Source organism: Corythoichthys intestinalis, chromosome 20 (assembly GCF_030265065.1).
Source record: "Corythoichthys intestinalis isolate RoL2023-P3 chromosome 20, ASM3026506v1, whole genome shotgun sequence".
NCBI lineage: Eukaryota > Metazoa > Chordata > Actinopteri > Syngnathiformes > Syngnathidae > Corythoichthys > Corythoichthys intestinalis.
The window spans coordinates 26,873,104-26,890,315 of record NC_080414.1 but is presented as its reverse complement, the minus strand read 5'-3'; the positions used below and the strand labels follow the sequence as shown (position 1 = coordinate 26,890,315).

Genomic DNA, 17,212 nt, shown 5'->3' with positions numbered 1-17,212 from the left:
TCCTCACACCAAGGGCGAGTCAACCTTCCACAGAGCAAACCAGTGTTGCTTTCCTTCAGATGAAGGATTAGCATTTGAAAGAAATGGAATAAATCCTGTTAAAAAAAACAAAAAACAGTCAAACGGTTGCCTGAATTTATTCAGCGAACAAAAATCGGGCCCTGCGTGTCTTCCCCTTCACCGAACCCCTTGGATTCACGCACCGAACCCCTGGGGCTCAAGGCAAGGGCTAAAGGCACAATGTATAGACCTGAATGAGAAAACCAATGAAACTTAATTGTGACTCCTACACCTAAGCACCAATGTCTTTGTTGTTGTCTGGCAGCCACTCATCATCACTTTTGTCACGACAGTTATCATCACTGGAGATGGCTAGAATTTCCTGGGCTATTGTGTAAACTGCCTTATTCTTTACTGCTTTTGAAGACTACAAAATAAGATAAAATGCATGTAGTAATGCAAACTATGACTAATCAGCACCAAAATGTATATTTTAAATTAACTGCTTATAAATATAACAATTACTTACTAATTTATAACAAAAACAGTCATAAAAACAGTGACGCAATTATGTGACTTGTGTTCAAATATATACTGGGGGATATCCACTTCATTGGACACATGGTTAATTGGAAATTTCTATTTATTATATACAAATGGATATTTCATATTCCAAACACATCTTTCCCAAGATGTTACTGCATATAATACGTAATAGTACGTATATTATATATCTTGTATACAGTATAATTACCACTATTGCTCTTCGAGCATAGAATTATTGACAGTATCTTGATTCGGAGGATTTTTATTTGCAGTTACACCACCTGACCATTGAATTGAACTCAACAGAGTTTGGCAGCAGAGAGCACACTTGAGGCTGCTATGCAGTTAAAGCCATGCAAGTAAGTGAGTAAAAAAAAAAAAAAAGCGTAAAAAAAAAAGCATATGAAAGAATATGTCCCTTGTTGAATAAACAGTAAGTATTTTGTTGTGATATATTGCCAAATGAATAACTTCATTTCGTGAACATAATGCCTATTATTAAAAAATGATTATTACATTAATCATTAGTCTTTCTATATTTAACCTAAGTGCATTGAACATTACAATTCCTTCCTGACTTTCCTCACCTTGAACGCCTCCTGTGGGGAGATCGTGAGCGACTTCTTCGCCGGTCTCTGTCACGATCTCGTGAACGATCTCTCTCTCTTCTTCTTCTATCACGTTCTCGTGAAGTTGAACGTCTTCTCTCTGTTGGCAAGATGATTGAGGTTTAGATAGGGATGCAGGAGTAAAACACAAAATGAAAAAACGTGGAGAAAAAAAAAAAAAAAACACATGAATATTGCTAAATTACATTCTCGGCATTGGTTATGCCAGAAGGTTATGGAGCCCTTGTTTTAAAAGTCTATTCATTTCTCTGTGATGAGACTTCTAGGCACATTCATAGTAAAGGTGTGCGAAATTTCCGATTCTTAGATTATTCGCGATTCGGCCGTGGAAGATTCGAGAACGATTCACAAACATCCAAATGCCGATTATTGAAATATGTCAAGTAAAGCGGAAGTAAAAAACTCACTCAGCGTGTCGCGCGGTCTTCGGGACGCAATGAGGAACTGAGCGAGAGTAGCTAACCATCATGCTTGTCATTACCCGGCCCATCGGGTAATGCCAATGCTCAACTCACGGCTCTAGTTCAACTCATGCCGCGGGATAAAAAAACAACAACATACCTGACTGCTGCAGACAGCTGCTACAAAGTGCGTCCAAATAATGGTACGGTAAATATCATATTTATATAGGACTAGATGCTAAACAGACTCGGTGGCGTTAGCAGTATATGTACAAAAAGCTAGATGCGGGTGTTAGTAAACAGCTGCCATCTTAAAGCAGTAGACTTCCCTGCAAGGCTGTTGTAGCGAACCTTCCAAGCGAACCTAATTAACTTTTTATCTAAAACACTCCTAAATCGGTAAAATATTGACTTGAATCTATCTTTAAAATAGTTTTAAAACTTTCACGTGTCGAAAGTAGACAAAAGGGAAATTATGTAATAACGGGAGCAATTTTAACAACTTTAACGGTTGATTCACAACATTAAATTAATTGAATGTTTATTTATTTATTTAAGCCTGCGAGGCTTTTTTTTTTTTTTTTTTAAACAGTTTTTGTAACTAATGTACAATACATTAAACCATCGAAACCAATGCATTAAAGAGGAAGGTACAGTAGCTGTCCACTATGGTGACCACTATGCACCACAGAGTTAAAAATATTACTATTGTTATTTTAAAATCACCAACTCAAAGAAATGATCAACGGAACCACTGCTAAAATTGTAAAATTAGCTTTTCATTAATTTGTTTGTTCTCTGCTATAGGGCTTTCCAAATTTGAATTTACATCTTCGAATACTAGTTAGCACAGCAAACAATTTCTTTTGGCCATGGTAATTTCCTGATGGATGCGTGCCATATTTGACATGACGTGAGGCAGTACTTAAAATTGCATAGTAACACAAAAAATGTCTGATGTAAAAAAGTCATGTATACAGATCCCCTATTCTGCATGAATGAGCTTCACCAGTTAAACTACGACAACAGACAAACGAAGGACTTTCAGTCTTTAATTTATTCATAATCAAACTCTATTAGAAGACACATTAATTACTAAAATCAGCATGCTGAACTGAGAATCTGCCAGATTTATTGAACAAGCTAAACAAATTGTTTTTTTTTCATTTAATTTTTTTTTTCTTTTTCAAATTTCTTTTTTTATTGGTTTTACAAAAATACAGAACACTCCTCCCAAACTAAAAAAAAAAAAAAAAAAATGTTTCCCTCTAAGTTATCCAACACAAACAACCATGAAGTCTAAGTCTAATTGTAAATGTCCAGACAGTCATAGAAAGTTCTTATGTTCTATCACTTCCAATACATAATGGTTACAGAATAAAAATACAGTGCGATACATTCAAATGTCCCACCAAATAGGAGCCGCATGGAAAGCGACCGTACCGTTGCCCATCCCCCATGGCTATATTAGTAATATAACAGTGTATATGTCATTCCTGCACTTGTGTAGCGGTGTTGTCAAAGAATGAAAGAAAAGGTCCCCATGTACTATAAAATTTCTTTTCAGAACCGCGAAGAATATATCTGATTTTCTCGAGCCTAAGGTTCATCGGCACATCCCTTATCCAATGCGACGTTGTGGGTGGGGCAGCCTCCTTCCACCTCAAAAGAACCAAACATCGCGCCAAAAGGGTGGTAAACGCAATAACCCTACACCCCCAAGTAGGCAGCCACAGTCCCTCCGGTAAAACTCCAAATATTGATATTAAAGGATCAGGAGTGATTCCGACCCCTAACACTAGGGAGAGGGCTTCAAAAATATCCTTCCAAAATATTTCTAAGTTTGGACATTACCAAAACTTATGGATCAGTGTTGCATCCGCCAGCTTACACCTATCACACAAAGGGCTGATTTCTGGAAAGATTCTGGACAATCTTACCTTAGAATAGTGTACCCGATGTACTACCTTAAATTGAATCAGAGCATGACGAGCGTACATAGATGAATTATGTACCCTACCCAAAACCTTGGACCACAGTCCCTCTCCGATTGGTGTTTGAAGATCCCGTGCCCACAGGTCTTTGATTCTGGATAAGGACGGAGCTACCATATGAGAAATTAGATTAAAGATGCGCTTAATTCCCCCTTTCTCTGTCGGATCTAAAGACATAACATCATCTAAAACTGTTGTAGGAGGTTTATTTGGGAAAAGCGGTATGGTACTCTTAACGAAGCTTCTAAGTTGCAGATATCTAAAATGATGAGAGTTAGGAATATTAAATCTTTGGACTAGCTGTGCGAAAGAGGCAAAAATATCATTCACAAAAAGGTCATTTAAACGTGTAAGACCCAGGCTGGACCACAAATGAAAGGCTTTATCAACTGTTGAGGGTTCCAAAAAATGATTCGACGCCACTGGGCTAAAAAGGCAAGTACCAACTACTTTTCATTTTAATTTAAGGGACAATTTACAGACTTTGGAAAATCTGAGCAATTGCCTTTGCGGCGTTAGTACTGGAGAGATATCCTGGGCCTGGCTTGACCACCCATAAAATAGTACCGTAAGTGACCTGGGGTTGTCACAGAACTGCAAACTAATGAGTCATACATCAGTAAAATAATAATGGAGCCATTACTTTACATCTTTTTTCAGTCATGACCTCAACATAACTAAGCTTAACATGCCTCTAAACAATGTTGGCAGGCTGCCATTTGCTTTTTCGGCTCGACAAAATTTCCCAAGTCAAACTATTCTGGAAAGACTCCAAGAGACCACTCAGACAGTAATCACTTGAATGCATGTTACATCTAAAATAGACAGCTGGCAGAACAGTTGGATGACAGAGAAGTGGGAGGGTCAGTTGGGAGTGGGAATTGCAGTGTTGAATAACAACTGAGGTCAGGTCAGTTTTTGATGGCACTTTAATCATCAGCAGTCCATCATCAATGATCATTTGGAGAAAAAAGTGGATTCAGGGGCAGAATGCGCCACCAAACCCAGACCTCTGAGGGGTCCGGTTTGCGGGCTTAAAGTATGCACGGTTGGGTGAGAGGGGAGGGTCAAAATGAAAGGTAAGATGATGCACGGAGCTGAGGGGTCTGCAAAAGTGTGAAGCAGACCGCGAATAATTGTCCACTAGCACCAGCCCCCCTCAGCCCTTGTCGGACGGTCAAGTCAGGGGGTCCCATTTATGCAGCCTGAGGGGTCCACAAAAGTGTAAAGGGGTCTGTGAATAACTGTCCATTAGCACCACGCCATCGGACAGTCCACTCGGGGTGTCCCATTTATGTTCATCGCACCCGGGCCCTGTTCACATTTGTTCCGCCACAGGGTGGATTACTGCTTTTTCCAGACCGTATTGGCCCGAATATAAGACGGTGTTTTTTTGCATTGAAATAAGACTGAAAAAGTGGGGGTCGTCTCATATTCGTGGTCAAGACATTATACCCATTCACGACGCTAGATGGCGCCAGTTTGGCGATGTTTTTCCTTATTCAGATTTGTTTCAAGACTACAGTTACAGTTAGACCTCACTTTGATGGTTATTGCAGTTATTGCCATTTTGTTGATTTATCACAATAGATTGGTTTATTTACATTTAAAAAACCAGAAGCCATTCATTTATGAATGTGATTGCACTTTAGTTTACCTATTTAAAGGCTCAGACATTAAGATATGAATGAGGCAAAATAACATGCTCTTTCTCTCAAACATATTCCGTAATTTCTGGACTACAAGCCGCTACTTTTTTCCCTCATTTTGGATCCTGCGTCGTGTGCAATGATGCGGCCAATTTGTGCCTATTTCTGACGGCCGCCCGGGGCACTCGAGCATGGAATGTGGGAGTGAGACACGTGGAATATAAGTGTCTTGGAAGACGCTTGTTTGCACTGTGACCGGTGGTTTAACTTTATACGTTGTGTATGAATAGAGGTGGCAGACCCTCGTCTTTGTGCATGAGTAGAATTGGCAGATCTGCATCATGGAGAACGCTAGAAAAAATTAAATTGGCCATCCGAGTGTTATGGGAAGTTTTGACGACTCGCGACGAGAGATTGTTTGCGGCGAGAGATCGTTTGCCAAGACTCGCCTCATGCGAAGAGCAGCTATTGCACAGGTATGCCGGGTGAGCCTGGCAGCGTGAAGCAGTGTGAAAGAAGTCCGCCATCACCAACAGGTTTCGAGGGGCCAGTCTGCTGCGTGCTGAAGAGGACATTTGCCTCATTGTGGGAGACATTGAAGGCGACGGCGAAGGAGAGACTGTGTAGGTGCGTGGCGAAGTGTATCTGAGCGTCTTCATATCCGACACTGAGGGTGAAGACTTCCATGGTTTGAGTGCACAGGAGGAAGATGAAGATTGCTAACAAAGACTTTTATGTTTTTAATGACCAGCCCAATTTGTGCTGTACCGCCGTGCTGATGCTATGTAACTTCCGTGCCGCTGCTATATAACTGCCGTGTTTCCTGGCGCTGTTTGGAATGAAAAGTTAAGGTGTGTTATTAAAATTTTGAAAACTGTGCGTATTTCTTTGTCAATATCTCATGTTACTAAGTGGGCACACGCGGCATATAGCCAGGAGAGGCTTATGTATGTACAAAATAGTTTTTCCTTTAAAAATGTACTGGGTGAGGCTTGTAATCAGGGGCGCCCAATAGTCCAGAAATTACGGTTGTTATAATCATTTTTTCAACTGTATTGTAATTATTTTCTGTATAAAAATTAATTTGGTGTTCAAAAAGTCTTTTTTCAAACTTAAGTCTTGAAAAAGAGGGGTTCGTCTTATAATCAGGTCCGGCTTATATTCGGGCCAATATGGTATGTTGCTCCTGAATGAAAGTCAGTTTAGTTAAATCGAGTTTGTCTCATGACGGCAAACCCCACCTCCTCTAAAACATATACTGTAAACATCACACCAGATATAAATGAAACTCAGATGTCAGCAGAGGTGGGTAGAGTAACTAAAATGTTTTCTCGAGTAGCGTTACTTCAAAATAATATTACTCATTTAAAAGTAGTCATCCAAAAAATTTACTCAAGTACAAGTAAAAAAGTATCCAGTGAAAAGACTACTCAAATAATGAGTAACATTTTTTTTTAAACAATGGTATTTTTTCCCTCATCACAAACATAGCTGTATGAACTGTTGTTATAATGATACTGTACAATAACCCAGTCCAGAATGACATTAAGCCAAAGACAAAAAAAAAAAAAAAAAAAAAAAAAAAAAAAAAAAAATCATAGAATTCCGGCAAGAGAGAAATAAAAATGAAATGAAGCATTATTCGTCCAAAGAGCATGAGTGCCCTCTAGTGGAAAAAAATGTTCCTAGTTTGAATACTGAATACTGTACTGTAGTTCCTTCGTAGTTACTATTATGAAATTAAAAAGATCATGTGCCTGGTTTTCCGTGGTCAATCGGTGGCAAATAAAAGCTGGGAGAGAGGTTAAAATCTGCAGTTTCAAGTCATGCTGAGGGCAGCGCTCTATGTCAAATACTTCATTTTTTTTTTTTTTTTTTTTTTACAGTGCTTTAAAGACGCCATGTAATTGAACAGGCTGGCGTTATCATAGAACGGCAAGCTTGCTTGATTGATGTAATGGAGTTGTGTGATTATTGTTGCAACGTCTCATTGGTGAAATTAGTCGCGCTACTCTTGGCAATGGCATTGCTGGCAAAAAACAAATAAATAAATAAATTAGGGCTGTCAACATTATCGCGTTAACGGGCGGTATTTAATTTTTTAAATTAATCACGTTAAAATATTTAATGGAATTAACGCACATGCCCTGCTCAAACAGATTAAAATGACAGCATAGTGCAATGCCAAATTGTTACTTGTGTTTTTTGGGGTTTTGTCGCCCTCTGCTGGCGCTTAGGTGCGACTGATTTTATGGGCTTAAGCACCCATGAGCATTGTGTAAATATTGACATCAACAATGGCAGGCTACTAGTTTATTTTTTGATTGAAAATTTTACAAATTTTATTAAAACCAAAAAAAATTAAGAGGGGTTTTAACAAAAATTTCTATAACTTGTACCGGTACTAACATTTATCTTTTAAGAACTACAAGTTTTTCTATCCATGGATCGCTTTAACAGAATGTTAATAATGTTAATGCCATCTTGTTGATTTATTGTTATAATAAACAAATACAGTACTTATGTACAGTATATTACTTATCTTTCCATTCCAACAATAATTTACAGAAAAATATGGCATATTTTATAGATGGGTTTGAATTGCGATTAATTACGATTAATTAAGATTAATTAATTTTTAAGCTGTAATTAACTCGATTAAGAATTTTAATCATTTGACAGCCCTAAAATAAATTTAATACGTAGAATGAAGAGGAAAAATGTAGCGACTCTTGTGTAGCCCAAAGTAGCAGAGTAAAAGTACCTTTTATTTATTTATTTATTTTCTTCACAAATTTACTCATGTAAACGTAAACTGTATGGCTTAGTAAAACTACTGTTAGAAGTACATTTTACTCAAAAAGTTACTCAAGTAAATGTACCAGAGAACATTTAATGTGTTACCACCTCTGTATGTCAGCAACAATGGAAAGATGTCGACAAAACAAACAACAGACGTGAACGAGCAATGCCGGATAGGGCTCAGAAAATACAATCAGTTTGAAAAAAAAAAAAAAAAAAAAGTTGGCTCCACTTAAGCGTGGCGACGAAGACCATTTAGTTCCGTTAACATTGAGCACTTGACAACATGTCGCAGTATGTCTGCGTGTCCCTTCATGGCTTCATGCAGTCCACACAGCAAGTTGCATGTTTTCGCAACTTGAATGGCTACACAAACTAATCTGAATTATTAAAAAATCGGATGCAGTCCTACACCACTGCAAACTACAAAGATAAAAGCAGAGTGTACCTATATTGGTTCACATTATATTATGCAAGTGGCAGTGGCGGAACTAGACTTTAATCCTTAGGGGGGCAAGGGGGTGGCCAAATCTATTTCAATGGGTCAAAAGTTGCTACTAGACACACAAATATGCTATAGCACTCATGATTAATGAGGCACCAGAAAGCATCAACCTCCTGTAAGTGGTTGTGTGCTGTATATCTGTCATCTCATGTGTTTATGCATTATTATTATTTATTCTTACACAGCCGCACAGTATATTGTCTTCTGTCAATCAAATACATATGGCGGAGTCAGTCAAGCGATTGGCTGGATCGTGGAGTCTGGTTAGTTGCGTTAGCAACTTAGCATTTGGTGGTGTCGATAAACTGTTAGGTAAACTTTCAGAAACCATGTCATCAAAAACACACTGCTGCTGAAGTCCTCGCTCAGGCTGAGGTAAAAGCCTTTCGTTACTATCCAACCGATTCACAACTTCTCTTTGCAACTCTGAAAGTTACGCTACCAAATGCTAACGTCGCTAACAGACTCCACGATCCAGCCAATCACTTGATTGACTCCGCCTTATGTATTTGATTGGAAAACAATATTATTGTGCTGAAAAACAATATTATGAAATAAAAAGGCGTTTGTGGAAAAAGACATGAAATAAAAAAAATACTTAGCAAAAAACGTTTTTAATCTTGTAAAATCTTTTTCATAATAATAATACTGATTGAACACTCTAAATTGTCCATAGGTGTGAGTGTGTGCGTGAATGGTTGTGTGTCTCCTTGTGCCCTGCGATTGGCTGGCAACCAATTCAGGGTGTCCCCTGCCTACTGCCCGAAGTTAGCTGGGATAGGCTCCAGCACCTCCGCGACCCTCGTGAGGAATAAGCGGCATGGAAAATGAATGAATGAATGAATACTCACACACTATGGAACCCCAAGAGCGTTATACCTAAATAAGTAAAACAACATTTTGAAAAAAATACCATTTTGATAAATAACAGAGAAATTATGTAATATAGAGCTTCAATTGTAAAATAAGGCAATATTATTATTCTTGTGCGGTATCATCTGAGGGGGCACCCGGGCACCCAAGACCCCCCACCCCGTAACTCCGCCCCTGGCAAGCTGTGAACTGTGTGTTAGGTCATTTTGTGGAGTGTAGTTGTCCAAACCACTCGATTTGCAATTGACAAAATGTGATCCTTCATGCCCATGATGTTTTATTCATCTGTTGCTACTCATCAGCTCAGCACAGACAAAATTATAAAGATTACATATTTAAATTGGATGGGACAGATGTGACCTTCACAGCATACAATGTTTGCAGAGCCATCATTATTTTCTCCATTGCCTGTAATGTGTACAGTTTCTAAGACCAAATGAAAAACTGCTGTGATTATTCATAATCCTTTATTTTAACCAATACTGTGCAAGACCTATTGTTATAGACAAGATGCTGGAATAGTTAGCTTTGTGTTACATCACACTAACCCATACTGCATGCTAAATGGCCATACAATGTGTGAAGGCACGCATCAATAAACAAATAAACGCACATGTCAATGTAAGAATATACTGCAGTAATGTATACACTGCTGAAAGGCAGTTTGCTTATTTGTCTTTACATAATTTCTCGTTATATTTTATGAGGTTTTGAATGCATATTTGACAGTACAATTTTTTTGGGTGGTGATTTTCAGTGACCTGGAAGGAATAAGTGGTTATATGCTACCTTGTGTTGAGTTCATTCAAGCACCTCTGGGATATTCACCGCTGCTTCATCATAGAACAGACAGCAGCCGTCAGACTGACTTCACTGATGTTGATCCTGATTGAGGTCTGAGAAGCCGGCCTCCTAGGAGGCCATCTGTCACCTCATCAGGGGAATGATTAGAAATCGTACGGACTACATGCAGGCACAAGGAGGCCATAAATAATTTGCGCTGTCTGTAGTATCTAAGAAAATGATATTAGTAATATACAGTCGTGCGGTGATTGAACTGGGCATGAGGCTTTGTGATTATGTAGCAAGACTTTTACTGTATTTGAATCAGTGCAGGTACCCACTGACTATTAAAGACTACACACCCAAAGACTGTCTGTAAAATTATTGGAGCAGCAATGTGAGCAAGTCTGGAATATACTACAGTATGTGGGTCAGTCATTATGCACAAATTGATGCCCCACTTACCACAAAAGATAGTATAGGGTCTTCCATGGTCCATTGTCATCCATCTTTGGCATGGTGGGTTTCAGATGAAATCATGGGTCAATAGTATACAGAGCAAGATGCAGGAATATATACTGCATTTTAACATATACAGTGTGTTTAGAATTTATGGCATTGCATTTATTTTACATACTGTAGGTGTGGTGGTTAGCATGTTTTCCTTACTGTCTTGAAAGGTGAATGTGTACATATTGTACGCCCCGCAATTGTGATGACCAAACAATAGGCTCCATCTTACTTATGACAGAAAAAAAGATAACTACTCCACTTTGCCTAAATACTGTATAATATAATGCTTACATTATTGTAGTACATCAGAGAATATTTAGCAATGCACATTCATTAAAGGAGACAACAGCAGTGATAAGGGAAGTGGTAGAAGACACAGTCTGCTTGTTTTTGTTCGCCTGCAGATGTCACGCTGTAACAAGATCCCTTGGGCTACACTATTCCCGAGGGATAGAGAAGCGTATGATGGAGAGGAACAGTATATGAGCTAACCTAGCATCTGGCTCAGTGTCAAAAAATCATGTTGGAAAAGAAAGCAGAAATTAGTGCAATGTGCTCATATGGGTCACATCTGTCATTTTCTGCTGTCGGTCACAGAAAAGTTGTTTGAAATGCATCTTAGTAAAAATGCCAGCAAAAGCAGCAAAATTTGAAAGTATTTTGAACAATATTACAGTCTACTAATCAGGTAATGTATTTTTAAGACTTCTTTGATCCCACAAAAATGATATTCACTGCAGCACCCGGCCAATAATAAGGTAAAATAGATTAATATAGAGTCCATGTTGCAGCACGTATTTATTTACCATTATTAAAATAAATCTTACCTCTATTGAGTTGGATGGAAATGTTTTTACTTTTAAAATACGTGTAGTCACTGCCATCTAGCGGTAAAACGACACAAAGCAATGAACACAACCTGACATAATATTAATACTGTATCCAATAAAGTACTATCAATTAACTTATTAACAACTGAAGACATATCAGAATTGAGAATCGATATGTCTGAAAAGTTATACAGTATTTGCCCTAATTAAGATAAGCCGTTTTGCATATATGAGGGACATTCAAAAATTAATGCACTCAAGTGCGTTGCTCGTACAGGATTTTACCAATATTGTTTATAATTGGCACAAACATGATAGGACACACCTTTTTGCGATTGTTTTTCTGTTTTTCTTATTTTCAGATTTTCAAAGCTTAAACGAGCTTCCAAAATGGCTGCCCCTCTTAAAGCTCGTAAGAAACAAAGAGCTGTAATCGAATTCCTTGTTGCAGAGGAAGAAACCCCTCTGAAGATTCACAACCGGCTGGAAAATGTCTACAACGATTATACCATAGACCACAGTACTGTTAAAAAAAAAATTAAAAAAAAATGGGTACAGCGATTTAAAAAGATTACTGAAGACCATGAAGGAGATCAATGGAATGGCGTCACCCAAATTCACCAAGGACAAAAAGGTTCAAGGCCCAAAAATCAGCTGGCAAAATTATGGCCACCGTTTTTTGGGATTCTCAAGGTGTAATCCTTGTGGATTTTTTGGCGTAGGGGGAAACCATTAACTCTGAGGTATACATTGAGACTCTTAGGAAGCTCAAAGCAAGAATTTGACGTGTTCAGCCCAACTTGAACATGGCAAAGGTGCTCCTCCAGCATGACAATGCACGTCCTCACACAAGCATCAGGACCATGGAGGTCATCACTTCATTTGGATGGACTGTGTTACCACATCCGCCATATTCTCCTGATTTGACACCGTCAGGCTACCACCTCTTTGGTCCAATGAAAGAAGGACTCCGGGGCAACCGATATGGCAATGACGATGAAGTGAAAACTGCTGTCAAGAACTGGCTTAGAGATCAACCGGCTGAGCTCTACAACACTGGTATACATGCCCTCGTTCAGTGGTGGACTGTAGCTCTTGAGAGAGGTGGAGACTATGTGGAGAAGTAAAAATGTAATCCTCACACTTGTACCTGTCTTTTGATGTATAATATATGTTGCTATTATAATTTGTTTATACATAATAAAGTTGGGTGCATTACTTTTTGAATACCCCTCGTAGTATTACTTGCCTGGTACACCAGACTCACCGCTGTACAGCTATTTTCTCTCAGTGTTGAAAAATACAGGGAGAACAGCATGGCCGTGGCAGGCAATAGTATTACATTGAATCGTGATTGGGCCGTCGGGTCACTTGTGTGTACTATAGCATAAAACAACCGTCAGGTGGCAATAGAGACTAATGAACCCGCAAGGCGGGCACAAGCCAGTATGATGGAGAGGTTTTACTATCGGTGTGCCGGAAGACATTTTGGCAGAGCAGGTGTTGCAGAATTCCTTCACAAGTGAGAGGAACACCAATTGTTAATTTGTGCCATATCAAACAACGACCGCCATCGGTGCTTGTGGTCTACAGCTTGCCGTGAAAATGACTACTGTTGGTTGGAGAGGAGGAACAATCGCATGCGGTGAGGTTCATAATTAGTGTGGCAATGAACAGGTGTCAGGTATGAAAACATGAACTAGTGGGACAAATAAATGTTGCTAGTGACCAGAGATGGATAGACCAGCCAAAGATTTTACTCAAGTAAGAGTAGCATTACTTCAAAATACTATTACTCAAGTAAAAGTAGTTATCCTGAAAATATACTCAAGTTTTGTGAAAAGAATAGCAAGTCATGAGTAACATTGTGAGTAACTGCTTACGATGTGTGATTTAAAAAAAAAAAAAAAAGGTATCTTTTTCTCAGCAGCACAAAGTTATCTATATGAACTGTTATTATTATACAGTGGTACCTCTACATACGATCACTTCGACACACGATCTTTTCGACATCCGACGTAAAATTTGAGCCGCCATTTGTTTCTACATCCGACGAGTTGCTCGAAATACGACGACATGACAGCACTGCAAACGAACGCACGGTGGATTTTCTTGTGTGAGAAATCAACACAGTTTTCAAAAAAAGTTGATACAGTTGGAGAAACAAGGAAAAAAGTGATGCTTACCTTTGAAATGAAGATGCAAGTTATAGAAAAATATGAGCTTGGGGTGCGCGTCCCTGAACTGGCTCAACAATACAGCTCCATGGTCCTCTTCCGACCACCGTTCGCCACTATTTATAAGTTAAGGTGACAATTATTATTGTGGTAACATTGCCAAGGAAATTGCCAGCTTCGTCACGTTTTTATCATTTATTTAAGAACTTATCCAACACAAAACGCCCATTGTCTTAAGCAGTTGACCGCTCTCAAGAAAACGAAAGTATTATCTCTACCGCACCGACCTATCTCACTGAGACGTCACCTTCGCGGTGCGTTCAGGGACAGTAAAAAGTGTCCGCCATATTAGAATCCGATTCGTTACATTATTTACAGGAATAATTATTAATTATTCTTCTTATTATTATATTATTCTGAATTATTTATTTATAACTTATTTGTTTTTCTATGTTTAATTGCCATTTGTAACAGTGCCAGCAGTATTTATTAAGAATTTAGTGTATGTTTTTAGGCTTTGGAACGAATTAATGGAATTATAATGTATTCCTATGGGAAAATCCTGCTCGACATACGACCATTTCGACTTACAAACAAGGTCCTGGAACGAATTAAATTCGTATGTAGAGGTACCACTGTATTTTGAAGACAAATAAAATCAATTTATTTATATAGCCCCTTTACAAAAAGAGAGGTCCTCAAAGTGCTTTACAACAAAGCAAAATATAGTTAAAGAGCATACGACATGAGAAAAAAAGTCTCAAATGGCATTATTATGTGAATAAGAATCATATTTTGAGACGATTCGACTATATACAACAATTTAGCACAGCGCAGATGATGAGAAATTAGTCTATGAATCTGCTGGTTAGCCACGCCTACCATTATAGGGCTTTAGCGTCCCCAACAGGTGGATGACGTCAGCGGTAGACTGGGCTCATCGGTTTTACTATTCAGCCCATTGAGGGGGAATTATTCAGAACGAAGAAAACGCGATGAAGAGAGCCGCAAAATGTCATTGTTTCAGTCTCTCTACGCTAATATTTTTACAGGATATTCTTTTAATCCAAGTATTTTTCCCCAATAGCTATATAAATGACTTGAGAAGGACCAGTCAGCCCGTCAAGGGGGAACTATTCACAACGAGGAAACGCGACGAAGAGAGCTGCAAAATGTCATTGTTTCTTTCTCTTTACATCAATATTTTTTACAGGATATTCTTTTTATCCAAGTATTTTCCCCAATTGCTAAATAAATGGCATGGTCATGATAAATAACAGTCTTGTGCTAAATGGAATATGAAATAATAAAAATGCATTTATTCAGGACGACATGGCAAAATTACTCCATAATGGCCAAAACTGTCGACTTCACCTTTACTGTCGCACCCCCCGAACGATATTTTATGACACCTAAATTGGACATATGTCATTTCCCTTCCCCGGCTTCGGAGAATGTAAACAAACCAAAAGGCGTGACAGCTAGCCGACATGCTAACCGAACCGAGTGATGTTTCAAAGTCTTCGAAGCGGAAAATCACATATAATTAGCCTGGATTATTTGACATGACGACTGGGTTGTTGATTGTCATCGCGGATCGGCAAACCGCCCGGTTGAGAGCAATTTACAGTTCGTTCCCCGGAGGAGGGCGGCTGCAGTTGTTGTGGAGCTAACGTGCTGCTAATGTGCATGAGGATAGCTTTTTACATGCCTGTCAATGATCAAACGTAAGTAGTCCTTTATTTAAAGAAAGTTTGTTGTGTTTACTTTGTAATAGCTGTATTAATATTTGACATAATACTAAACAAGATGTTTACTCACTTCCTCGTAAGTCCAATGCTCCCAATGTAGTCGGGCTTGTTTTGGCCAATATCCACGGTGAATGGGAACCTTTTGAAACTCCAAAAAGGCGCATACGCCTCTCCCTCATACAGTATGATTTTTCTGCAGCCGTTTGGCTGGCGTGATGCGAAAAATAAACGTATTAATCCGCAAAATCAGCTGAATCCTTCGTCCTCATACACAACAGTACGCTGTATAGTGAAGAGGACGTCTTCTACCGAACACGTCACAGCGCCCTCCTCCTCAATGCAAGACCGAAGCTGGAAGTCACTCATTTTCATGGCGCGGGATTAAAAAAACTAAATAAATATAGTGATCGCTTCCACACACATCCAAGCGGTCCATATCATTCAGGAGCATAAAATACCGCGTGTATTATGAAATAAACATGCTTTTCCGTGTCACAGGCACTAGGTAACTTCTCAACCTTTAGAAAATATTTTCATAACATTTGAAATAATATGTTGAATGACACCTAGTTGAATGACACTTATTTTATATCTTGAGGGGGTCTGTATCACTTTCACCAGCAGTAATTAACTTTGAGGAGAGTGGCTGGAACCCTGCCACACAAAAAACCCTACAAATGTGCTGACTGCTGTACAGCATACATCACTTGCCCCTTTTCCCATTCATTATAAAGACAGAAGTCGATGCGAACGCTTTCGCGCAAATTCTGCAAAGATGGCAGAGCAACAAAAGACAAAAAGTTTTGTCTGTGGAGAGAAAAAAAAAAAGAAGCTTTCATCCGCTGGCATGGCGGCAACTCCCAAACCTACCGTCAACAAACTCGGGTGGGGTGGGGGTAGCCACATGGTGGCTAATCGTCATATGCTATTGGTTAGCCACAACTGGATTCATTACCTTATTAATATTCATCCTTCACACTGCCGCTGGAAACAGAAATGTTGTTTAATACATCTGCAAGCAACCGGGGGATTTATTTTTGATTGATTGATGATTTTATGACAATTTGTGGGTCTGCGCAGGTCCTCATGGGAAATGCAGTCTTCCTTAAGGCAAAACACTACTGCTTTTTTCCACAGGCATCGCTAAAATGGATCAAAACTAAAAAATGACCAAGTGTTTCTTTAATGATTAAGCCTATAACCATTTAATAACCACATTAAGCCAAAATACCATTTAATAACCACATTAAGCCAAAAAAACAAAAACAAAAAAAAATCATTAAATTCAGGCGAGGGACAAAAAATACAGAAATGAAGCTTCATTCGTCTAAAGACCATGAGTGCCCTCTAGTGGAGAAAATATATTTCCTATTATGTAACTAAATGGATCATATCTCCGGTTTTCCGTGGTCAATAGGTGCCAAATTAAAACGGGTAGAGAGGTTAAAATCTTCGAGTCATGTTGACGGCAGCGCTCAATGTCAAATACTTAATTTTTCATGGTGCTTTAAAGATGCCCCATGATTGAACAAACCGACGTGATCATAGAAGGGCAAGCTAGTCTGATTGGTATAATGGAGTCATGTGATTTAAAAAAAAAAAATCTAAAATGTAGAATAAAGAGTAAAAAAGGTCACAACTAGTGTAGCCCAAAGTAGAGGAGTAAGAGCATTTCGTCTTCACAAATCTACTCAAGTAAATGTAAAAGGTGCGGCTTAATAAATTTAATCGTAGAAGTACATTTTTCTCAAAAAGTTAC

General features: G+C 38.7%; 1 protein-coding gene across 1 annotated transcript in view; it reads left to right on the top strand.

The window, feature by feature from the left end:
- The first annotated feature begins 12,983 nt into the window (after positions 1–12,983).
- sspo (SCO-spondin) overlaps positions 12,984–17,212 on the top strand; it is a 267,780-nt gene continuing 263,551 nt past the window's right edge. The window contains exon 1 of the mRNA XM_057823943.1: positions 12,984–13,170. Within this exon, the coding sequence (XP_057679926.1) occupies positions 13,131–13,170 (40 nt within the window). The 5' untranslated portion in view covers positions 12,984–13,130. The remainder of the gene's footprint in view (positions 13,171–17,212) is intronic.